The following is a 26,793-nucleotide window of genomic DNA, read 5'->3' as shown; positions in this document are numbered from 1 at the left end:
CAAAATGCAAAGACATCCCTACCTACGGTTCAAATTCCTTTGAGCCCTTTGTAAGTGCAATCACAACCATAGTTTTAGATTATTTTCACCTTCAAAAGAAAACAGATTGGGCTAGCTATTACAATCTCTACATTGGAATTCATATTAATTTTAGTTCAAAAAGAAAATGGATGAAGAGATAATTCTTCACATAGATCGTGAAATTAAACCCAATCTTGAATGGCAAAACAAGAAAGCAAACTAACACTGCAAAAGCACCAATGCAATTGATCATAAGATTCCAAAAGCCAAATAGTTCTTATTGCAGCATGGACAGCTTGCTCAAACATATCTGCCCAGCAAACAATTTGTAGGGGGGTTCCCCAACATAACAAAATCATTTCAGCGACTCTTTCTGAGCAATATTTATTGGCCTCGAGATGATTACAGAGCCTACAAAAGCAAAAAAGCCCATAGGTCCCAATCAAATGCCCACGAACTCCACTTGCTGCAGAATAAATTTTTAAGGCGTTGAACCATAAATTTCAACTTATGTAACACAAGCTTAATTACCTGAAAGAAAACATATAAAGAAAGATAAGTTATGAAATGTATGAAATCTATGTTCTAGATGCTAAATCTTAATATGTTAAAACTGAAATTAAAATTTGCTGCACTGACAATTGAAAGAATGTTACCTGACTGGGGCAGTAGAAGGATCAATTCTAGTAATACGACTCTCTTGTGTCTGAGGTCTGTTAACAAATTCTTGCTTAATGTAGGACGCAGATCCTGGAAATCTGATAAATTAAAATAAAAGTTCCACTTTTACGAAAGGTACAATGCAAATTTAAAGAATCACAAAAAGAAAGAAAATATTAAATTTTTCCACGTTATAGAGTAATTATCACACACCTTCCTTGCCTTCCAATATGCATTCCAATTCTCCCATTACTAGCCCCTGTATTTTTATAACCGTTTGTAACTGCCTTGTCAAAGTTTCCCACAGATGCAGCATTTGAGTTTATAGCCAATCCATCGAGTCTAGTGTTTATGGATAAACCCTCTGCCTTAGTAACATCTTCTTTGGAATTGGCTGGCAAATTTTCTGTAGCTCCATGATTTACGTCAGGATTTTGGCCAATGTTTCCATTTACTACTGATGTTCTTGATGCTGAACTTTGACTTTGTTTCAACATCCCCCCATGCAAATGTGTATACTGATTGGAAGAATTAGAAACTATTTGTACCATAGGTGAAGGATCTAAAGAAGAGACTTTTACATCCTTTGAATTAATAAATATGCCCTTTCTTAAACGATGCACCTGCGACTGTGCTACAGGAGTTACTGCTATAGTTGGCATTCTTGCTGTTCCAAAAGGAGATGCTGCAGCTGCAGCGGCAGCTGCAACCTTTGCTACAGCAGTAGTTGCAGAAAATGTAGCGTGGGCTCCCTCACGTAGATGAATAAAGTCTCCCTCAATGATAAACAGCTGAAACCACATGCAAACATTACAATCTTACAGTAAGAACGCAGAATTTTAACTGCAAAAGATAACTGTAAAGAAAAACTAAATAAATGCAACTCACTTCGGAGTGAGAAGCTACAAATTCATCCAGTCGTCCATACTGTTTCTTGTAATCATGCCAATGAAGAGGTGCAAGCATTTTTCCAAGTCTGTTTGGTAACTGCAAACAGATAAATTTTTAAAAATCATAGATACATGCATTGCACTTACATAAGAATGTATAATAGACAAAAATTTATTCTCGTAACTGTGGAAGCTGAATGTACCACACAAGAAGAATTAGCATTCATCTAACAGTAAAATACATACATATCAACAATTAACATAATCCACATTTATGGGCATAAATAATGCATAAATGAATTTTAGAGCAATGCAAAGTTACAAGATGCCAGGATCTGGTCCAGAAGCCAGATCAAATGCAAAGCAAATTTTCTGAATGGAAAAATGAAAAATCCAGTTGAACCCTCAAAAACTTTTTTGTTTTGATTAAGTTCTCAAATATTTTTATATGATGTTCTCTTCATGTTAATAAGGAGTAGGGCTCATTCAAAGTTGCATGGTCACAGATACGGATGCGGATGCAGATACAGATACAAATACAGCCATTTTTTAAGACCCCCAATATGGATACAGCTGGATAGACATTCATAAAAAACCCATACACATATTTAACACAATTTTCTAAGTTATTAGAGGAGATTTTCATTACTTTAATAGCTATATAAATATAGACACACAAATGCTACATACATAGTTACAAGATAATCCAAAAAAATGGGTCACTGAAATAGAAAAGCATTTCATTTGTCTTCCTCATTTGGTGTAGATATTGTTTACACCAATTTTTTTTTAAATTGCATGATCGAAATTAGCCTAAATTAAAGTTTAGTAAGATTTAGGTCAAAAAAATTTTAAAAATTAAATCACAGTGTCCAGCACAGTTGGAAAATCAAAGTATTTGGGCACAAGTGGGTACAGTATCCGACGTGTAACTGTGTCGTATCATATCCGTATACAATACTGATATGGGAATAGCATGCCCAGGGAGAGGCAGAGGTGCATCCAGCTACTTTGCTTAAAAGCTAGATACTTCCATCTATTTATCCAACATATCATTGCTATAATAGGCAGTGTAAAGCTGTTCTTAGCCTCAAATTCAAATTTTGAACACATGAGATTCTAATTTTATTATTACTCCTCCACACCTGTTCACTAAAGAATACTGAAATTATCCAAATTCATCAAATCTGAGGTTTAAATAAATAAATCATAATAAACTAAAAGAGTTCCTTAAAACTTGAATGACAGAGGATATTCAAATGTGGTGTCAATTTTAGCATGCTTTGAGAATCAAAATATAATATTGTTTAACAGTCATCTAAATGTAAAAGCAAAGATGGTAGAGGAATATAATTTTGGAATGCTCTAAAAATCAAAATGTAGAATTGAAATGAATGTAGCCTGTAGTGCTATGCATTCTTTAGTGGAATGGGCATACTCATTATAGTTAAGAATCAAAATGTAGAGCCCAAAAGAACGTAATTTTGGCCTGTAGCGCTATGTGTTCTTTAGTGAGCTGGGCATGGTCATGATAGTTGAGCTGCTTGTACTTTCATTTACCAATAGATGAAGATGGTTGGCATGACTTGCCACTATGACTGGCATGAGGCTTGGAGTCATCATGGAGGAAGCATACTAGCGTTGGAACCAAAATTCGAAAATAAAAAAATGGATCCTCTTTTATTTTATAGACCTGTTTCAAGAATCCACTTCAAAAATAGCTATTTCTTTGTTAACACCAGAAGTAAAATAAAGAAATGTGCCCTAGTGAGAATTTCCTTCTTGGCAAGAAATAGAGAAACAACTACATTTCCCATGAGGATGACATTTTTCTTCGAATTGATCTTAAGAACCTCTGTTGTTTAACAATTCAGGGAACTGATTGACCTTGAAGTTGCTTGAGCTAAAGCCATCATACTAATAATTCAACTAGTGAATTTTAAACTTTCCAAGTAGATGATCAAATTATCTTCGTTGTCTGGGATATAAGCCATTTCTAATAATTATACCATAAATGTAGTACAGTTTCTTCCAATTGTGCATCTTTTGCCACAATCATGTTTGCATCAGTGATCTTAGAGTAAACCTTCAGGCATACTTCACATCATCAAAGTTTCCATTAATCATATGGATATTGGCTTTTGCTTCTCGATGAAACATAACTTGTTGCATCATTTTGTCCATGGTTGATTTTGCAATACCTGTTTAAACATGATTAATGTTAGAAATTAATCTTTACTTGGTAAAGTTAATTTCTTTTTAATTGTTACTTATAGGAATTCCTTACAAGTCCTTTGTCTTATTTGAATTCTCCCAATTCATTTTATTTATTCCAAAAGATGTGGAATATTAGTTTTCCTCCTCATGAGGATTGTGAAACTTTACACACATAGCATGCTAGATGACATGCTTAGACTTGGGAGTTACATTTGCAACTCCACTCTCACTGTAATATCCTCTATCAGAAGACTACCAGTTTCCCTTTACTTAACATACATCATTAAGCATTATTCTATCTTAAATTAGGTTATTGGGGTTAGAAATATATATAATGCAATAAATAGCTAATTAAATTTAGGGTTTGCCCTCACTTCTTCCCTAACCCTGACGGGAGATGATGGAATTACTGTATTAGGGCGCTTGAAACAATCTACAAGCGAGCTCCCTTAAGGTTTCTTAGGACATATGTATCCATACCCCATTTTGGGAAATTCCCCTCAAGGTTTCAGGGATACATGACCTTACCCATCTTGGGACCAAATTACTCCACCTCTCCCTACACTATTAGAATTATATTTTCCTAAGTTACTAGTTTATTATTAATGCTCAATCATGTAATATATTATTATATTGTATCCTAAGTTTCTTGTTAGAAACTTTCTATTTTGTAAATACTAAATTCTTTGTACATTATTTATTGAGTGTTCTTGCTCATTGTTAATACATCTAAATTTTTACCAATTACTTCTCAGTAATATGGTATCAGAGCATGAAGAATAAAAAAAAATTCATTTTTTTTTCTAAAAGATTTCAAAAGGAATTTTTTCAGGAAGAAGGTTTTCTGGGCGGGAATTTTTTTTCGAACCCTTGCTGCCACCTCATTCTGCAGATTCCCACGTGTTCACGTCTTTAGAGCGCGATTCCTACAAAAATCGCGACGGATTTTTTTTTTTTAAATCTCCGATCTCTGTTTGCGCAATTTGTGTTTTGCAGGCCTCTCTCCTGCAATTTTTTGTGACTCTACATTTTTCGCGACATTGTTCAATGGGATTTCATGTTTATTTTCACAATTTCGCAACCACCCTCCGCCTGCCTACAACCCTCGACCTTTTTCCTTTCTACGCGTGATGTGATTTTTTGGTTGCCTGTGTGACGGTTTTCTCTGTTCGCATCATGCCCTAGACCCTCTGCATTTCACGAAGTCTATGATTTCCGACGGTGGCTGTGATTTTTTTCAAGGTTTTCCGTGAAAGTTCGTCCTTTCTTGGTGCGCGATTTCTGCAGGTGTTTGTTTCTGCTCGGGGATTTCCGCAATCAGTCGGCTCTTTTTTGTGTCTACATTTTTGGGCAACTTCTTTCTCTGCTCTCTTCTGATCGCAATTTCCAGTTCATGTTTTTTACCTGTGGCTTTCACAATTTTTTTTTTGGATTTTAGCTTCCTGGTTTGAAAACCCTTCTGGGCATTTGATTTTCAACGGCCTAGGGTTCTGCATTTTTGGCTAGGGTTTATACCCTTCGTTTCAAGTCAAAAAAAAATTTCAATTGCAGATTCTGTGGGTTTTTCGAGATCTCAACTGGGTTACCGTCAGATTTTTCTGGGTGCATCGTTTTTCGTGCCTTGGTTTTTGTGCCCACAGATTTGACTCAATTTGTGCCAGCTGTACATTTTTTGAGATTTGTACCTGCTTCTGCCTCTGTACCCAAGTTTGAAAGTTATGTGGCTTTTGATCAAAGCAAAGATTGATAAGAAGCTCAATAAATGGAACAATTTATACCTATCTCTTGCTGGCAGACTCCAAATTTGCCAAAAGATCCTATCATCCTACACTTTGTACTACTCTTCTATTTGGATGTTCTCTAACTATCAAATCAATGAAGTGCAGAAGAGTATCAGACATTTCCTTTGGTCAGATGGCAAAGGCAAAAAGAAATGGCACGCTGTAAAATGGAGGTGGTGCTGCCTAGATAAGAGATTGGAAGGTTTGGGATTGAAAGACCTGAAAATACAAGGCATAGCATTGGCTGCTAAATGGATATTCCAAGCTCTTGAGGGTGAAGAACCCTGGAAGGTTCTCATTAGAAACAATATCAATATGGCTGTTCCTAAACAGGCTAAAGGCCGGAAAGATCTCTCCCCTTTGTTGACTTGGTCGCAGGGAAGTTCCCTGTTACTACAGCAGGGTCCTCAGTGTTCAAAACGATTTGGAAAGCATGAGAACATACTAGGCATTTGATTGCTAACAATGGGATTATTGATAATAACACCATTGCTAGTGAGAAATCTATATGGTGGAATCTTATACATAAGAACAAGCCCTTGGCCCTTATGCAAGGCTGTTCAGCTAAAAACTGGGCTCTTAAAGGCATAAAAACTTTTAATGATATTATTGTAAATGGGGCTCTTATACCTTGGGATGATCTCAGACAAAAAAAAATTTCTCTCTCTATCCAATTGGAATACCTATGCTATGTTGAAATCAGCCTGTAGCACGGTTGATCTTTCCATTCCATGCACAGTGAGTGAGAACAGAGTCTCCTCCTATACTTGGATGGACGGACCCATCTTGCCTAAGGCTAATGCTTGGTAACAAGATCATATTTCACCTTAATTCCATTTGGGATTTGCAATGCAGTACTAATGATTGGCAAAAAGTTGTTATGTTCTTATGGCATTCTACTATCCCCCCCAAGCTCAAATGTTTCAAGTGGTTATTTTTGCTGCAGAGGTTGCCTATTAGACAAGCACAGAATGATAACCATGTATGCCCCATTTGCAGGGTCCTAGAGAATCTATCTTTTTCAAGTGTCTTTTTGCAAAAGAAATCTGGACTATTTTTGGCATTAACTGAGGATATTTTTAGTCCTACTGATGTTGTTAATGGATTCATTACAGGCATAAAGAAGGATGCTAGTTATTTCTAGTCTCTTTTCTCATGTGAAGTTTTATGGATTATTTGGAAACATTTTAATGAGGCTAGGTATCAGGGAAGGGAGAGGACTCTTACTGAGTCTCTCAGGAGACTCATATTTTACAATGTTTCCATGCAGATTTCATTGATGATAAAGATTTCGGAGGAGAGGTTTGAGAGACTCATAGACAAAGGCTCTATCCGTATCTACATCTCTAACCTTTTCTACAGTTCTACCTGATCTAAAGATCCCAAGGGACCATCCTCGGCTGTAGCAGCTATGAACACCATGATTGGAGAAATCACGGACAGCAAGAAGGAAAATTAAGTATCAATGCACGCTGACCAGCCTGTGAGTATCCAAACTCTCAGAACCAACATCTGGATGAACGGTCCACAAGGATGGATTGCTTGGACCATGTCTTGAATCGGGTACTCTCTTACGACTTTTTGTGCTTTATAGATATCATGATGAAATAGTGTCGTTGTAGCCTTTTTTGTACAGTTACTGTCACATTGAGATCTGGAGACGATGGCTCCTTATTTTGTTGTAATTATGGCTGCATAGCCCCGACTCGTATATTCGACACATGACCCTCATGTATGTCTTACTCTCTATAGTTAATACAAAAAAAAAATCCCCGATCTCTGTTGGCGCAATTTGTGTTTTGCAGGCCTCTCTCCTGCAATTTTTCGGGACTCTACATTTTTCGCAACATTGTTCAATGGGATTTCATGATTTATTTTTGCAATTTCGCGACCACCCTCCATCTGCCTGCAACCCGCGACGGATTTTTTCCTTTCTACGCTTGACGCGATTTTTTGGTTGCTTGCGTAAAGGTTTTCTCTACTCGCATCATGCCCTAGACCCTCAGCATTTCGCGACGTCAGTGATTTCTGACGACAACTGTGATTGTTTTCAATGTTTTTCGTGAAAGTTCGTCTTTTGTTGGTGTGCGATTTCTGCAGGCATTCGTTTATGCTAGGGGATTTTCGCGATCAGCTGGCTCTTTTTTGTGTCTACATTTTTGGGCAACTTCTTTCTCTGCTCTCTTCTGATCGCAATTTCTAGTTTGCATTTTTTACCTGCAGTTTCCACAATTTTTTTTTGAATTTTGGCTTCTTGGTTCGGAAACCCTTTTGGGCATTTGATTTTCAATGGCCTAGGGTTCTGCATTTTCGTTTCAAGTCAAAAAAAAAATTCAATTGCAGATTCTTTGTGGGTTTTTCGAGATCTCAATTGGATAGTCAGATTTTTCTGGGTGCATCGTTTTCCGTGGCTTGATTTTTGTGCCCACAAATTTGACTCAAAATTCGTGCCAGCTGTACATTTTTTGAGATCTATACCTGCTTGTCTTTGTTTCAAATTCACACATTAAAAGATTTTCTTGTTTTCCGTTCATTGGGAAACGTGCATTATGGTGTCGTTGACCAACTTGATGTTAGAAGGCAGTGGTCACACCTCTTCATCATGTATGCCCTTTGGCAAGAGACACACCCTTTCATCATTAGCACCTTTGAAAGAATGCAACTCTTCATTATCTATACCCTTTGAAAGCGACACAACCTTTCACAATCAGATCTGGACTTCTTATTTAAATCGGATCTGCACTTTTTATTCCCAAATTATCCCCCCTTCAAATGAGTTCTCTTCTCTCTTTTATACCTCATATTTGGGGGAGTTGCAACTTATCATTTCATACCTTTTGAGCATTCATTAACTTCAATCAAATTTTAATTATATTTAATTATATTTTTTATATTTTTATTTAATTTTTATTTTTATTCTTTTGTATTTTAATTTTATTATTATTTATTATTAAATTATATTTCACAGTGGGGACATTACACTCCCCTAAATCTATTTGAGGTGCCTCTCTCATTTCTCTTTGAAAATTCTTTACGCTTCATGCACCCAACGCTGGGGTGCATTCCTTTCAATGGACAATTTGTAATGATTGAAATGTGTTAAAATAGACTTATCCACTAGCATACCTATCTTTGAAGGAATATAGGTAAAGTACACCAAAAGATTTAATATGTGTTCATTATTCCACTTAAAAAATCATTATATCATTATATTGTAATTAATATTAAATCATTATTATATTGTGATATTGTAATTATTATTAAGATATGAATATACTATTATGTTTTTATATTTCCATTAAACTCTATAGAAAAACAAAGAAGCTTTAGTACCAAATTATTATTATTATTATTATTATATTTCTATTAAACTCTTGACAAAAGCAAAACATATATTAAGACTGCATTATTATTAATATTACATTATCGTATCATTATATTTTTATTTTATATTCGTTTTTATCCTTATCCTTGAGAAAAAAGTTGATTTAGCCATCAAAAGTCCTATGCTTTCAAAAGATCTTGTAATAAAGGGATCGACATAACAATTCTTTCTAGTAGCCAAGGCTAAATATAGTGTACAGAAAAAACTAAAAACAAAAAACTGTTGAAGTGAGAGGATGACAGCCAACAAGGATGTCAAATTTAATGCTACTAGTTTTTTATTGACAGAAGTTTTTGCATCAATTATGTGAGTGTAATATGCCTTCAGTGTAAAAATGGTTACTAATATTTAATTTATTACTTACAGTTGTGCTGATCTTGATACGAGCACTGGCTTCTGCAGGAATGGCCCGAACAAAGCATCCCAACAATGACGTCTCATCTAAAAGAGCTGGGTCGGACACCTTGCCATATCCATCCAACGCGAAAGATTTTTGTGGCGATTGTACTGGAGAACTTTGAACATCACTAGTTTCTGAGTGAGGTTTACAATCAGATGCATTCTGATGAAAATGACTTGAACCTCCAAATGAAGAACTTGGAGATGCAGAAACAGGTGCTCGGGAAATTGGACCCAATTGCTCTGCATTCATGGATTTATCGTGTGAATGTGTAACATGCTGAGTTTCATATTCCATGTCTTGATTTCCCAAATCTGCTTTTGATTGCTTGATCTGATGTTGTAAAAATGATGGCAACTGCTGCTGCTCCAATCTTCTACTCTGCTCCAAAGGTTGGAAGGATGAATGAATTGATATTGCCTAATCCAGAACATCCTTCAGAGTCAACTCATATTCCAAATCTATACAGTTACATAAAAGCATCTGTAACTGAAAAATCCAATAACGTTTTTTACCTGTGGGTCCTGCTGACAAGCTTGATCCAGTGAAGTTTCCTGTGGTTGGTGGTGATGTTCATTATATTCCTGCTGAATAATAGAAGACAATTTTTGTTCTTGATTTTCTTCTTTTGGTTTCTGTGCCTGCAATGATAACACATATTATTTGTGTATAATCACAGAAAACTTATTAAAAACCATGATGTGCTGAAAACCAGTAAATTAAATGCAATCCCAAATGACTAATGAATCACATACTAACCTGCTGCTCTTTCTGCATATCCACCATATCACCCCCTGTCTGTTCATGATGAGAGTTTGTGTGCATATCTTGATGCTTAGAATGCAGCGCTTGAGATTTCATATTCACTTGATGATTAGAATGTGATTGCTGTCTTGGTGGAAATCTCTGGACTTGTGGAGGCTGATTTTGATGTATGTAATTATGGGTTTGATGGATTTGCTGAAAGACAAAGGGTCAAGTGTCAAACACAATGTTTCCGATACAAAACATCGTAGCAGCCTCAGATGATTTTATCATGCATTTGAAGATGCCAAGAGACATCACTGTCAAGCCGCCTTTATTGAATCTTTATTAATTTATAGATATATCACATGATATTATAATAATTATAATTGATTTATATAATAATATTAAATCTATTATAAACATTAATTATAATTATAAGTTGAATATTAACTTATGTACAACTTTTTTTTATTTATAATTTATTTATTATTATATGTTGAAATAATAGCTAGTTCGGATCAAATATAAGTATTACTTGTATTGGGCTGGACCCAAACACATTATGTACCTTGTAACCATTAATGATGTTGATATGTGTATGTAACTTGCAAATATGAAAATTGGGTGTGACCCATAATGTAACTTGTGGGTGAATAATTGGCCTATCAGCCTTAGTCGCATTAAATGTGCAAAATTAAATATAACTTGTAATTTGGTCTGGCCCTATAATGGGCGATGTAACTTGTGGATAGGGCTAACCCTATATTGAACATTGTAACTTGTAAATGCAATGGGGCTGACCCTATATTGGGCGCCAAGTTTAGGTCATCATATTATTATTAATTGATTATCCTTGTGAGCCGACCTAGGATGAATTAGGTGGCTAAGATCACATATATATACAAGGTTCATTCATTCATCATTACACATAATGGAAGACGTTGAATTACATCCTTGATCAGCAGCGAAATCATCCAGTCAGTGAATATAACTACAAGGACAGCAAATTGCATCATAAAGATCAACGAGCATATCCCTATGGTAATGAATTCATCTCCAAGAATAGCGAACTAATTCTGGAGCAGCGATTATCATTCATGGTCAGCGAATTGACTCCTTGATCAACGAATGGTCCTATGATCATCAAAAGCAAATCATCTTCAGTCAAGTATATTGCAGATAAGTTCATCATACTGCTGCGTATATGTTGATGCTCATATTGCTTCAAGTATTGAAGTAAACTTGTAAAGTCACATATTGATTATTGCCTAATATAAACTAAAGATTAATTGTTGGGGTTTTCACCTCCAAGAGGGAGATTTTCCCAAGGTACTCTTGTGTTTTGTGTGTTCATTGTGTTATTTCTGATTATTGCTATCAATCTGATCTAAAATCACCATGGTATTAGAGTCAAGTTCCTTCTATAAGGCCTAACAGCTTGAAGGAAGAACCTGTACTTCTTCTTGTGCAGATTAGGGCTGACGAAGTCTACGATGAATTAGAAAGTTCAACAACAATGTTTGCTTGACAAATTGAAGGCATCGATGGGACGATAGCAAGAATAAGATTTCAAGTGTTCTCATTCCTCTATTCTCAATTGTAAGGTGCACTTGGTTTGGAGATTTGCATTTGATTGCCTTATTGTTATTGGTGTCTTATCTAGTGCACGAGGTTCTCTTGCTTGTTATCTACTTCATCTGAGGGTGCTTTCATATGTCGGTTCGTGCACTTGTTTTTCAGATCTTAGTATTCCTTTTATTCCTTTAAGGGTTCCATAACTATCTTCCTAGGGTTTGTAACAATCACCTTAGTTGGAGCTTTGTTCTTGTGTTAAGAATTTGTTCTAATCCAGTTTGAATTATTGAAGTTAGTATTTGGTTATGCCCTACTCTCTATTTTGAGTATGTTTATCTCTCAACCTATTTGATGTGGTTTGCTATGAATATGTAATGATCCGAATTGATACATTGATCTAAATACATCCTTGGCACTTAAGATTTCAGCATGTGTATTTAGATATAAAACTAGGAATATTATGATGGATATAACAACAAGTACAAATAGGGAGATTGAAAGCTGAATAAAATTATAGGAGATTCAGAAACATGGAACCTTAGTTGAAAACATATAGTGTCCTCTAATCATTGGTGTGGTAGGCATGTAAAGGTAAGATGTCTTAGTCATCTTATTTAGTCTCTATGCCCAATGATGACCCTTCTATCTTCTTCTGATGATACGTGTTGCATAGTTTAGATGCATCATATTCTATCTAAATCTTGAAATTCTTAATAGTCTTGCTAGTGTGTCTCCTAACATCATACAGACTGTTGTCTCTGTTCTATAATAAGGTCGGAATGTAGGACTGGGATTGTGTAACACTTGGTTCTCTTCAGCTCTTCATAAAAGGCTCTCATGTTCTTTTTTATAGATTTATTATAACCTTGCTCTGCTCTTCTTGTGTAGAGGATTGTCTTTAGCTCTAATGCATTTTTTGTCATGGCTTTCACTATCTTCACATAATATTCATTGTGATATTATCTCTTCAATTTGAGCATACTACCTATTACATTTTTTAAGTATTCTCTTGATGATGAAACCTATGAATGAGGTATCTAACTTATTGAAGTTGTCTTTTGATCATACGCTTGTGTTCAACTACAATGTGTATCCTTTTAAGTGGTTGATACTCATATCTGATTTTACGCATTGGTTGGAAATTGTTTTTGGCTTATATACCTTGCTTATGGATTTTGTAAAATGTTAGATTGTCAAAGTTTTCTGAAGTCATACACTTGCCTTAGTTTTCTGATGTGATCAGGCACAGCTAGCTCTTTGTTATTCAACTATGGAAAACCATTTTACATTTAAAGAATGTTGTGTAGCTTTACACTATGATTGAAGTTGATCATAGACTGGCAATATCCTTTTGAGCAATCTTGACATATGTTGTCAATGGTGGAAGTCTAGTCAATAAAGAGATATTTAATCATGGTGATGCTTCTCTTCAAGATATTCTTGAATTACCATGCCTTCAAGCTTAAGAGGGAGCTTGGTTTCTTCACTTGAAGGTATGCCATGATCATAATGATTGTGCTATGGGTTCATTTTTAAAAGTAAAGTAAGGAAGAGATTGGCATTTCTCATCTTTGATTTATGGTAACTTATGTTGGCTCCCTTCCTTGATTGATTCTTATATTATGCAATCTTCATGAGACTTGGTTACCACAATTTTACATTAAGAATCAAGAGGGAGTTCCATATGGAAGTTTTTGAGAAAATATGATGCTAGATGTGTAGCTCATAGTTAGAAAGAAACATTTGCTCTTGCTGCTCGATATACTAATATTAGAACCCTTATAGCTAATGTTGCAGGCTGGAAGTTGGATATAAAGATTGTTTTTTTAATGTTGTCTATATTGAATAACTAGAAGGTTATGAGAATCAAAATAGAGAATCCCATTAAAGAAAAGCTCTTTACGGCCTCAAGCAAGCTTCTTGAGCTTGGTATGAGAAGATTGACAAGTATTTGATTAGCTTAGGATCTTGCAAGATTTATGTTGATTCTAACCTTTGCTTTAAAAGTATTCAATGGTGAATTGCTAATTCTGTTTATTATATATATGTGGATGATTTATTTCTAACTGTTGGAGATAGTCTCATCATTAGATGTAAGAAAGAATTAGCCACTCAATTTGGAATGAAGGATTTAGGCCTAATGCATTATTGTCTAGGACTAGAAGCATGGCAAAGATCTTATCCTTAGTCAAGAAAAATATGCCATTGATATGATGGATTGTAAACCTATGTCTACTCCTATAGAAATTGAGTTTATCTGCAGCTAACTCTGATTTTGCAAATCCATCAGAGTACAGGTAGTTGATTGGATCCTCAATGCATCTAGTTAACACTAGACATAATATTTGTTATGCAGTGAGTGCCCTTCAGGCAATTCATGAACAAACCTAAGCATGTTCATCTTGTTGCAACCAAGGATATCCTGAGATATTTGCGAGAAACTGTTAGCTACGGGCTGAAGTATCTAGTCAACACTGTCATCACCCTAGAAGGCTACTCAAATTCTGATTGGGCAGGAAGTGTTAGAACACTTCAGGAATTTGCTTCAACTTGAGTTCTACTCTAATCTCTTGGGTCAGTAGGAATCAGTCCTGAGTTGCATTGAGCAGTGCTGAAGCTGAGTACATTATGAAGCAGTGTGGCTTCACAAAGCTTCTTGCTAGGTTGTTTGGGCAACCTTGGGAACCCTCGGTCATTAATTGTAACAATCAGAATTGTATTGAGATGTTTGTTAATCTTGTGTTTTATGATAGGCCAAAACATGTGAAAACTCATTATCACTATGTTCATGATATGGTACAGAAAGGTGCCATTCAGCTGAATATGTCAACACCGATGAGCAGATTGTAGATGTTCTCGCCAACACTTGTGTTCAAGTGAATTTTTTGTGCTCCAGGAAGAGACTTGGAAATTGTGGAGAACACAGCCTTGGCTGAGAGGGAGTCTCAGTCCTAGTGATGCATCAAGTTGCATCTTCCACCCTCTGCAGGCAATGCAAGGTGGAGTTACCTTCTGCGAGCAATGCAAGGTGACATTGGATCCTTCTCTGGGAGAAGGTTGAGGTGAAAGACCTCCTCCACGCTCTGCGGGCAATGCAGGGTGGAACCACCCTCTGCGGGCAATGCAGGGTGGAATCACCCTCTGCGGGCAATGCAAGGTGACATTAGATCCTTCTCTGGGAGAAGGTTGAGGTGAAAGACCTCCTTCACCCTTTGCGGGCAATGCAAGGTGGAACCACCCTCTGCGGATAGGAAGGTGGCAGGTTATTCTTCTCAGTAGAGAAGTTTTGAGGTGTAAGACCTCTTCTCACCCTCTGCGGGCAATGCAAGGTGGATCCATCCTCTCCGGGCAATGCAAGATGGATATCATGAAAGAAGTTCATGTATATTTATATATTTGTGTGTATTCATTTCTTCCAGGTGTGCAAAATAAAGTTTTGGATCCATCCTTTGTGGGCAATGCAAGATGGATATCATGGAAATGTCCATGATGATTTGTTATTTGGCTAGAATCCTCCCTAGCTAAGAGGGAGTGTTGAAATAATAGCTAGTTCGAATCAAATATAAGTATTACCTGTATTGGATTGAACCCAAACACATTATGTAACTTGTAACCATTAAGGAAGTTGATATGTGTATGTAACTTGCAAATATGAAAATTGGGAGTTACCCATAAGGTAACTTGTGGGTGAATAATTTGCCTATCGGCCTTAGTCACATTAAATGTGCAAAATTAAATATACTTTGTAGTTTGCTCTGGCCCTATAATGGGCAATGTAACTTGTGGATAGGGCTAACCCTATATTGAACATTGTAACTTGTAAATGCAATGGGGCTGACCCTATATTGGGCGCCAAGTTTAGGTCATCATATTATTATTAATTGATTATCCTTGTGAGCCGACCTAGGATGAATTAGGTGGCTAAGATCACATATATATACATGGTTCGTTCATTCATCATTACACATAATGGAAGACATCGAATTACATCCTTGATCAGCAGCGAAATTATCCAGTCAGTGAATATAACTACAAGGACAGCCAATTGCATCATAAAGATCAACGAGCATATCCCTATGGTAGCCAATTCATCTCCAAGAATAGCGAACTAATTCTGGGGCAGCGATTATCATTCATGGTCAGCGAATTGACTCCTTGATCAGCGAATGGTCCTATGATCAGCAGCAGCAAATCATCTTCAATCAAGTATATTGCAGATAAGTTCATCATACTGCTGTGTATATGCTGATGCTCATATTGCTTCAAGTATTGAAGTAAACTTGTAAATTCACATATTGAGTATTGCTTAATATAAACTAAGATTAATTGCTGGGTTTTTCACCTCCTAGAGGGAGGTTTTCCCAGGGTACTCTTGTGTTTTGTGTGTTCATTGTGTTATTTCTGATTATTGCTATCAATCTGATCTAAAATCAACATTATATACAATATAGTATTACATATGGCATGACGTGAAAGATGTAATTTAAATATTTGGTTAGAATAATTAGATAGGCATGCCTCTAGATTGACATCTCTTTAACATCTTTTAGATAGATATATTTAACATATCTATAGATTCTATACTAATTTATAATTAATTAAATAATATTATAAATTTATATATACCAAATGATATTATAAAAATTATACTAATATTATTATAACAATAATAATACATATTAATTATATAAATTATAAATTAAATATTATGCATATAAAGATTATTTTTATTTTTATAATTATTAATTATTCTATAATATTACACATGGCATGATGTGAAAGATAAAATTTAAATATTAGGTGTCTTTATTGAATCTTTTATATAGGTTAGGTAGGCATGCACCTCTAGATTGATATCTCTTACCATCTGTTTCGCTAGATTGTTTCAGTTCTGCAATGTGTGCATGCATATATAATCTTCTTTTACATGCACACATAGCAGAAACAATCTTCGATCAAGGATGAGTCCATGACAAACTGGGGAATCATCTTGAGCATTACAGTTTGTTGGGAACCTCGCCTCAACCTGCAGGGAATTCTCTATTCCTAAATCTTACAGCAATAATGTGCTCATTGTGGACCAAAATCTATGGCTAAAGGAGGATGTGTCATTGTCCGTGTACTGAAGGTTGGTTCTTGAATGTTGGCAAATTTACTTCTGGTAAAGAAGTTGTGATCAAGGCTGGCCCTTGGTTCTAGGGCAAATCTTATTTGGCTGAGGCTCACAAAGGGCTCCCAAACTGACTTCTACACTTATGGTCTGTGGATGTCTTTCCTCCATTGGCAATATGCTTGGAGAGCTCATTTTTATTCTCAAACTTGAGAAGACGTACACACATTTTACCTTCACTTGAATTCCTGTTGGGCTCAATTTGTAAAGGAAATTGCTAGAAGAAACATATTTAAAAGCTGGCAGCAAGCTTTGGAAACAATGATTGATTATGAATATATTACCTTCAAGGCTTCAAATGCAGATCATGTCTAGCTATTGAATATTGGCTGTGAAGTTCCAAAAGTCTTCTTAGTTTACTCTTAGGCAAAGACAAGTTAGCTACTTGATGAGCTAGGGTTGAACATCACCACCAAGTGGTTGGCAGTAACAAGTATACCATCTGAGGCCTCCACAAACATTTCCTCTTATGTATCTATCGATTCCCTTATAGATCATGCTAGTAGGGCCTCCATTGAGTCTTCTAATTCTCCTAGGGCTCCTACTCTTCAAACTATTGTCCCTCCAATTGTTACAGGTAAGGTGTATAATTCTCTAACAAAGATGATAGTTTCTTCTCCCAGAATCAATGACTCACTCTCCTTGGGCAACCTCAACTCATGAAACACATGCCACTAATCCTTATGGGTGGATCATAGTAAAAGTAAGGATCCAGAAGGCTTCTACAAATAGAACCAGCAATGATGGAGGCAAGATGATCTTGAGATTCCATGTTAAAATGGTATAGCAGGGCTTCAAAAGCTGCTCAATTAATTATTTTAGTTGACAAAATTGAGATGGATTTGTGAGTTTGAGATCAAATTGTGGTTTGATAATATAAAAATAGAAAAATCGTATCTTTAGATGGATTTGTTAAACTCAAACCAGCATCCAGGCTTCAATACTCAATTTTTGTGGCTCCTCAGTGCCCAACGCAGGTTTACTTGCAAAAAAAAATTAAAATATAATAAAAATTAGATTCGTTAATATAATTAGCAGGCCCCAAGCCTACAATTTACCTATCAAAAAAATATAAATTTATTAATATAATATGCCAATTCTATAATTATATTTATTTATTAATTTGTATACAGATTACTTTTGTTTACATTACGATTAATTATTCTATCATATTAAATACAGAATATAATATAAGAGATATAAATTAAATAGTTTTAGTACCCAATATATATATATATATAATTTTTTTTATTACATTTTTAAAATAGGTTTCAGTTTTTTGGGCCACACACTCGATATGTCAGCAGTAAAGGAGTTTTGTCAACACACTCACACCATTACAACCCATTTGCTGCTACTTTAGTTACACCTCTCAGCATAATTATTAATCATAGGAGCTGAAATTTTCAAAAATAGCAACAAGCATACCTGTTGATGTTGTAGATTCGGAACTTCTTGGCGAGGAACAACAGCAGATATTGATTGAAATTGCCCAAATGGAGGTGGAGGAACCTGGGCAGCAGCTGGTTGTAAAGTCTGTGGAATGCTTTGTTGATGCACTCCAAATGGGTGCATCATTCCCATTGGATCAGATGGAAGAACAGTGGCCATGCCAAAAACTGGAGATGGTGAAACAGGTAGTCCAGCAGCATGCTCCACCTTTAAGAACAGTTTTATGAGGCTTTATTAAAATCACCGTGCTTTAAAAGACCAAACAAAATACCAAACAAAAGTTTAAACAATACATATCACACAAACTAGCACACATGTAGAGCATACATGTCTAGACTTCTCAAAATGTCATGACATCCCTAAGTTGTCCCAAGGAAGTCAAGGTATCACCCTCATCATAAATTAAGAAACAATTCAAAAGAATATATAGAGGAAAAACAAAGGCCAGCCAGCCAAAAAACATTTAAAACTCATGTCTGTTACTCTAAACATTACCAAAAGAGAATAAAAGCAGTGTTCAACGGAAACGCGTCCCCCCCCCAGTCCCCACGTCCCCCTGTCTCCCCGTCCCCAACGGCCGTGGAACAATGAATAAAAGTAAAAGATAATTGAAGAAAATGGAAAGGAGAGGAGGATTAAAAGGAGTCTTGCTGCAAAGCAAGGTATGAAAATCACTCATTAATTGTTTTTTAATTTACAAATGCCTAACTAAAAGATAGGCTTTTTATTCTTTTTTCGAAGTTGGTTATTCATTCAATCTAATTTTTCAACACATCGAACCATTGGTCAAAAGAATATCTCATTGTCCATTGGTTCAATCTGTTAAAAAAATAATTAGATGCTGTCTCAATTTTGAGAATAGAATTAAAAACATTTGCCTTTTCCTTTTCTTTGGTAGATGAATGTTCACATTTCGCCGTTTAGTGTTTTCTTTTTGACACCTGCCTCAAATGTTGTTTTTTATCTTTTAGCAGTTGAACTTTAAAAAATGGACCTCCAATGGGCTGAACATGTTGCATTTAAGTACATCTTGCTGTTTTTTGTTTATGTTGTGATTTTCTTTTTGCCATGGCAACAAGAATTACCATTACGAGAATTACGCGGAAATGGAGGAGATAGCAGAAAAGTTTGATTGATATTCTAATTTGTTGGCCTTAAGGAGCTATTTAGCCAACAGAATCCTTTGCAACAATTTCCAACCATCAATGGTACAAACAATGCTAATAGTGCAGACAGTCAGCAATGGAAATGCAATATTAGCTCTCTTGGTTGCAATGGCAGCATTACCAAAGGTCAATGCACATTATCTTTATGTCATTGTCGAAGAAAATGGAGTTTGTGAGGAACTCACACTTGATCAACACCTAAATTTAGGGCTTCAAAGCAGGTTTCTAGTGCCTCACTTGCATCTTCTGAGGCAAGTTGAGTGAAGCCTAAGGCCAAAAGAAAGGCCACAGGTTCAACTCCCAATACAATTATGGATACATATAATTTATTGTCTAGACAAGGCAGAAAATGTCCTTCGCAAAGTCTTTTTGTCAATTGTGTTCCACATTGCTCACTCACCCTATTTCAAGAAGGCTATGACTAAGGCATTCAAAGAAAGTAATAATATTTTGTGCCGCAATCTTGGACAAAACTAGTTCTAAGGTAAATGTGTTAATTACAGAGAAGAAGACCACATAGGTCTCCCATGCCTGCAGCAACATTAGAAACAGGTGGCATTGATTAAATATTGCCCACCCATCAATATTAGTCCTGTATGATGGACCTTACTTCCTTTAGGCAATTGACTAAGAAAAACACAAGCATGTAAAGTTTTAGTTCCATATCAAAAGAAATGTATTAAGGATGTTGATCCTCAAAATCTAGTCCCCATGCATTAATTAGACATTGCCCACCCATCAATATCATTCATGTAAGATGGACCTTACTTCCTTTCGGCAATTGACCACTTAGAAAAACACAAGAACGCAAAGTTTAAGTTCCACATCATAAGAAATGCATTAAGGAGGTCAATCCTCAAAATGTAGTCCTCATGCAACATTTGTGTGCAAACAAGCAGAGGAATTGGTTGAATCCACATAGAGGAATATCTTTTGGATCCCTTGTACTATGAATGCAATAAACAATGCACTAAAGTACATCAACAAAACTGAGGATCAATAAGTTTGTGGCAGATGCAAGGAAGATGCATATTTTGATTTTGCAAACACCACACCTCTTTGGCATTATTTTGTTCATTTTCACTATCATTAGATACATCACATCATATGTTTTGTATTATTGATTTTCCTTATTATCAGATATGGGAATTCTGAAAATCTTAGTCTTCAGGAGATCTACAAATGCATCATTGATATAACTCGCCAAATGAAGGACATCATTGGTTAGAGAGCCTCCAAACTCGAGTTCTACCACACATGTTCAGCCCATTCATCAAAAAAAGAGGGAGAAATTGCACACCCCTTTACACAAGTCTGCATATGTAGCAGTCCAAAATGGTATGTGAAAAGGCAGGTTAGAGTTGTCCCAATCAGTGAAGACAAGGTGAAGGTATCCTCGTGAAGGCCATCCAGAAAATGTACAGTCTAGATAAACATCAAAGATAAAACACAGCAGATCAAACTTAATTTACTCAGTCAATATAAGAGTTCAACAAAGGTAGAAATGGCTATTTGAAATGGTTGAGACAATCTGAAATTTTTTGAACAATTGCTCATATGGACAGATAAACAGAAAAACGTTAAGCTAGAAAGAAATAAAGGAAATGGTGGAAGAATGTCTTCCCTCAATGAGTTCAATTACAGTTAAACTCATCATGATTGGACCATTTTGACTGTTATCAAACATGTACCATATAGTGAAAATTCATCCAAAGGCTTGACATGGGTCTCCTCCTTCAACAAGTAGAAAGCATCACTTTCCTTCATTGTCAACTCATGTAAACTTCTAGCATAAATACAATCATTGGGGTAGATGCCAGTAGGTTATTTCTCTTAGTAATCCATTCTCTTTGAATCTTCTCCCTTCCATTGAGGAGAAAGAAATCTCGAAGAAAATGATTAAGGGAGAGTTCACAATGAGAATTATATTTTAGTCATTCAAAGTCCTACAATTATTTGAATAAGGTAGAATTCCATTCAGTGTTTCTTGAGAGGGTTTTGTTGGATCTATCATGTAAGCTATAATGAATTCATTCTTTTGGGGATGGGTAGGAATGTGAGAGCTAGGGTAGTCCTGAGAGTTGTACTCTTGTCATGCTAAGTCTTAGGGTTATTGGTAATTAAATAAAGGCACAAATAAAATGGCATGTTTCTTGAGAGTGTGTGATTCCATGTAGCCCTTGGATTTCACTAAGGCAATTATTAAAGGTAAAGGTACAATGGAGGTCTAGGAGTGGAGAACACAATGGGGTTGAGGAACGGCACCCCTAATGCCCCCAATGTAGTTGAGGGGCAATGCCCCATTACGAGGGTTTTGGAGGTTTGTATTCAAGTTTCTTACATCATAAGAGATCCTAATAACTATAACTAGTGGAGGTCTGGGAGTGGAGAACCCAATAGGGTTGAGGGGAGGCACCTCTCATAGGAGTTTGGGGGCAACAGCCCCAATGGGGTTGAGGGGCACCGCCTCATCATAAGGCTCTTAAAGGTATGGGGTCAACTAGTAGAGGAACCTGTTGTGACGTAATCACACATCGCCCCATTGCAAATGGGGACCCCCTCGTTTTTTGCTTTTTAGGATTGTGTCTTAGCGTCTTGGGGTTTTGTCTCTAATTTCTCCCCTCTGCAAATGAGTCAAGTTTTTCGAAATTTGGGGGAGTCACCAAAATCAATAACGAGAAGGAATGTTCAAAAGAGTGATTGGATGCTACAAATGTGCTTATAAAGGTCGAAGGAGTAAAATAGCAATTTCTTGGGACCAATTCAAGCAACTTCCTACTTTTTAGGAAATTTTGCTTTTTGTTTTTTTTCTAATTTTAGAAAGTTTTGTTTTTGGCATTTTGGGGGCAATCCAGGAACCTGCTTTTTCAAGTTTCTTTTTCTAAAAATAGAAAGTTGGTTTTTGCTTTTTCCAGGATCACAAGTGGTCATCAAATCAAAAAAGAGTCAAGAAAGACCATCCAAAACAAATCGAGGGTGAAATAGCTTTCAAATCCAGAGGAAGGTTTCTAAAAAGCTAATTGGAATCACTAGAATTTGACTAAGACTAGAACTCAAATAAAGAAATTCATTGTTCAAATCATGAAGAATGCCTATCCATGGAGGAATTTATTGTTTCATGTTGAAGTTCACTATGGGAAAAAAAGAAATCTCCTTGGTCAAGTGATGAGTTAGCCTTACGAGTCAAGAAAATTCCTGACTAAGCATGAAGTTTGCTCAAGGATGGTGAAATTTTCTTGTTTAAATGTCAAAGTTCACTCGGCAATGAAGAAATTTCCAAAGCAACACCAAGTCTGCCCACGGCATGGAGAGGAAGAATCCTCAAGCAACATGAAGTCCGCTTTGGCTACTTGGAAAACTTCCCAAACCAATGATAATGTTCGCCTAGGAGAGTGAAAAACTCCCATGGACCAAAGCAAAGTCTGCCCAAGGTGATGGAAATGCTCCTCAAGTGCAAGCAAAGTCCCCCCCTCCTTGGTAAAAATTCCTTAGACACCTTGAAGTCCACCCAAGGAATAGGTGAATATAACGGTTAAGTGTTGGCACATTGAGAAGGGAAAAAGTCAGAAATTTGGGATAAGTGTGGCAGCATGGTAAATATTTCCACTCAAAATGCGAAGTCTGCTTAAGGCACATGAAATTTCCTTGACCTCACTTCAGGTCCACCCTTGGAGAATGTAAAAGTTCCAATCCATCAACGAGTCCGCCCTCTAGGTGAGTAAAATTATTATCCTACTACCAATTCCACCTAGGGAGATTAGAATGATTCCCTACCAACACATCAAATCCGCCTTAGGGATTAGGAAGAATCCCCAAGTCATGATGAAGTCCACCCTTGGTGGACAAAGGCAAGTTTTGGAAGAAAAGAAAGCGTGGAAAAGCAAGAATAAACTTCGCCAAAGTTGAGAAGGGAAGGTTTGGTTGAGTATGGAATCGAAGACAATTCGCCCAAGTATTGTTGAATAAATAGTTTGATTAAAAACCAAAAAAGATGAAATCCAAAGAAATTTGCCCAAGGGAAAGAGTGTGAAATTTGGCTAGAAGTTAAAATGGATTAAAACAAGAAAAACAAAAGTCAAAATCAAGGATGAAATTCACTGAATTAAAACAAAACAAAAAAAAAAGCTAAACACGAGGAATTCGCTTAGTCTTGGAAGAGGTGAATTAAAACAAAAACAAGAAGCAAGGTGAAGTTCACTCAAGAAAAGAGGCATCTAGAATAAAGCAAAGAAAAAGAAATGACCATTGGATTAAAACAAAAAAACAAAAGGGAAGGTTCGATTTCAAGTCCAAAGCATGACTACATTCGTTTCATATGAAACTCATTAAAACACAAAAGCATGGCAAGGCAGGGATTGAATTCCCTATAAACATAGACAATGGCATTCATTAATTCACAAGTTGCCTCTCATACTTGAAAATTCGAGCTCTTGGAAGAATTCCTTTCAAGTTTCTAAGCAGATTTAAAGAGAAATTGCAGGTGCAAAATAATTTCTAAGGAAGAAATAAGGCCAGGTTGAATAATTTCTTCATTATTTTCAGGTCCATGAATATTTTCAAGGCGGATTTTCAAGATTTCAAGTCCTTCAAAATTCCTTCTTTCGGTCTGAATTTCTGATTTCCAGACTTGCACATGATTTTCCACCTAAAATTCTTCGAATTTGAGTATTGCTTTTTTGTCTTTTTTTTCAGTTTTGAAGGCAGAAATTTCGTGAATCAGGCTTAATTTCACAAATATTCAGAATTTTTTCGGAGTCTGATTTTCATTCCTAAATTTCATAATCAAGCTCAGTTCCATAATTTCCAAATATTTATCGAGTCTGATTTTTGTTGTTCCAGACTCGACTAAGTCTGATTTTAAGTCTGATTTCAAAAATTTGATGAAAATTCAGGAATATCTTTCATAATACCCTCAGACTCAGTTCCATAATTTCCAAATATTTATTGAGTCTGATTTTTGTTGTTCCAGACTTGACTAAGTCTGATTTTAAGTAAAAACCTTTTTTTCTAACTTAAGAAAATTTTCATGATTTTCAGGTGGTAAATGTCAACGCATGGAAGGACAACATTCACACTTCAAGGTGGAATCCAAAGATGAATGGAACAAAGAAAGACTTACACTTCATCTAGACATTCAAGAAGATCAAGTCATAAAAGGATAAAAGACTCAAAATCGACCTTGGATTTCTTTCAAAAATCCAAAATCAAAAGAAAAAAAACTTGTCAACATGGAGGATTGTTCAAGAAGCACAAGATCAAAGTGAAGATGAGGATTAGTTCAAACATAAAAAAAACTTTAGTATGATGGTGAACACAAAAGATTTCACACCAAGGAGCAATAATATAAGCCACAATGAGAATGAAGAAAATGTTCTAATCATCTTGAATTTCCTTCAAGAATCCAAGAGAAAGGTGTCAACACTTCTTCATGATGGGGTATCAAATCTGCAAGGCAAGCTGAGGTGGCATCCCAGCCATCAATCAACCAATTCAAGGGTTCCAAGTCAAACATGTCTAGGTGCAATGAACCAAACTCAACAAGTGCAAGATATTAAATTAAATGGCTCCTATTTTTTCATTGGTTATCCAAAATATTGTAATTTTCTAATTGGCCAAAAGGAGTTTTTTTGCAATAAACCCTAATTAGGGTTTTATCTATTAATCTTGGCCATTGATCATGGATCAATCTAGGTCGTTGCTTTGTAATAAGGTGCCTATATAAATCCTCCTCTCATTTGTAAAGAGGGGGATTTCTAAGAAATTGTTGTAGTGATACTTCCTAAGCGCTAAGACATAATCCCTTGTTCAATTGTTGGTGAATTCTTGTCTACTTTTGCAAGTTAGCATGGTTTCTTGGCTCTCAATAGAATATATTTCATTTTCAAATTGTTAGATTGAAAGAAGGATTTGATAGAATTGCCCAATGTGGAATAATGTGTGTTCATACATTTGATAATTGGATGATTTTCAATTATTGTGCAAAGTTAACCTGAACCAATAAAAGAAATTTAACTTTTATTGCTTTATTCATTGTTCAAAATGTTGGTGAATGAGTCATGCAAAAATCTTTCTAGTCCCTTAGAAGATAGCACCGTTCTTGTGTAGTTGTTGAATATGGCGAAGCAAGAATTGGTTTAAATTCCACTTTTGCAATTTCCATCTCCAGAATTCATAAGATTAGATTAGGGTTAGAATTATCTTCTTAAACCCTCACCCTTTTTTCCAAGTCTTAGTAGAAGTAGGATCGAAAAGAGTTTATTGCAAAATCATTCCAAAAAAGAAGAAAGTTACAAGCGTCAACAACTACCAAAATCCTTTGATTGATTCACTCCTCGAACAATTATGTAAGTCCCCCTTGAGATTACCAACATATCACAACAAACCAACCGAACCTATCCGCATGGATCTGAAACCTTTGAGTCTTCTTTGTGATCACATAATTCGTCTGCTTAGCACATAGAAGATTTTGATCAAGAGAGAATAAGATATCTCTGGGTATTTTATTCTGAGCTGCACGTGCATAAAAAACACACCAACAGAACCCAAAGTGCCCAAGAGTGACCCTACGCAAACCCAAATAGGAACCAGCCCCGAACCTGCACCCAAACCCAGCTCATACGAATAGGGGGAGGATCTAGAGACACCAGATAATATCCAAGATTTAAAGAATATTTTCCATATCTGGATCAAATGGCATACCAATGTCAGTGTTAAAAATCTATACTTGAGCAACTAGACTAAGCTAGCTAAATCATACGCTCATGAATGAGTTTCATGGAATAAAAATGGTGCAATTGCAGAACTACTTGACTAAAACAAAATCACTCTACTAAGAGGATTCTGATGAAACAAGATGTAGTCTCTAAGCATTTTGCTTTTAACAGGATAATATTATCAGCAGTACGCTCTTTGTAAGCATGAACCCAACAAGATGAATCTATATTTGCTACTCGTTTCCTAAATTGAAGATATCGTCAAAGATGTTCTAAGAGGTGCTGTAGAAGTTAGCATAAGGAAATATTATAAAATATTATAAAATGCATCTCACAATTCTATAGATATTTTGCATTCTATTGTTTGGGTTACATCCATGACCTTTCACATTTAAATACTAGCTAATTGCGTGAAAACATGATGCATACTTTCAGTTTAGATGCTAAAACCTAATTTTAAATTTTACATAATGGAAACCAAGTAATATTTGTCAGGTTAGCATGTTATCTAAAACCATGGAGAAAACTTTGGCAGGCCTATTGTCAGATTCTACAATCTGATCGCGCATAACACATTAATAAACAATCATTTTATTGTACCATTAAAATCTCCTAA

At 35.8% G+C, this 26,793-nt stretch overlaps 1 protein-coding gene across 4 annotated transcripts in view; it reads right to left on the bottom strand.

Annotated features, from left to right (window-relative positions):
• Nucleotides 1-241: 241 nt before the first annotated feature.
• LOC131036010 (uncharacterized) overlaps nucleotides 242-26,793 on the bottom strand; it is a 39,839-nt gene continuing 13,287 nt past the window's right edge. For 2 of the 4 annotated variants that reach the window (XM_057967799.2, XM_057967800.2), the window contains exons 8-15: nucleotides 18,275-18,505; nucleotides 10,114-10,314; nucleotides 9,870-9,995; nucleotides 9,319-9,774; nucleotides 1,570-1,668; nucleotides 895-1,472; nucleotides 678-779; nucleotides 242-552 (exon numbers count right to left, since the gene is read on the bottom strand). In XM_057967799.2, coding sequence (XP_057823782.2) covers nucleotides 549-552; nucleotides 678-779; nucleotides 895-1,472; nucleotides 1,570-1,668; nucleotides 9,319-9,774; nucleotides 9,870-9,995; nucleotides 10,114-10,314; nucleotides 18,275-18,505 — 1,797 coding nt within the window. In that variant the 3' untranslated portion in view covers nucleotides 242-548. The remainder of the gene's footprint in view (nucleotides 553-677; nucleotides 780-894; nucleotides 1,473-1,569; nucleotides 1,669-9,318; nucleotides 9,775-9,869; nucleotides 9,996-10,113; nucleotides 10,315-18,274; nucleotides 18,506-26,793) is intronic. The other 2 variants (XM_057967801.2, XM_057967802.2) reach the window with 2 other exon arrangements.

This window comes from Cryptomeria japonica, chromosome 3 (genome assembly GCF_030272615.1).
Source record: "Cryptomeria japonica chromosome 3, Sugi_1.0, whole genome shotgun sequence".
Classification (NCBI taxonomy): Eukaryota; Viridiplantae; Streptophyta; class Pinopsida; order Cupressales; family Cupressaceae; genus Cryptomeria; species Cryptomeria japonica.
Note: the sequence above shows the minus strand (reverse complement) of the source record. Positions and strands in the feature narration are given on the sequence as shown.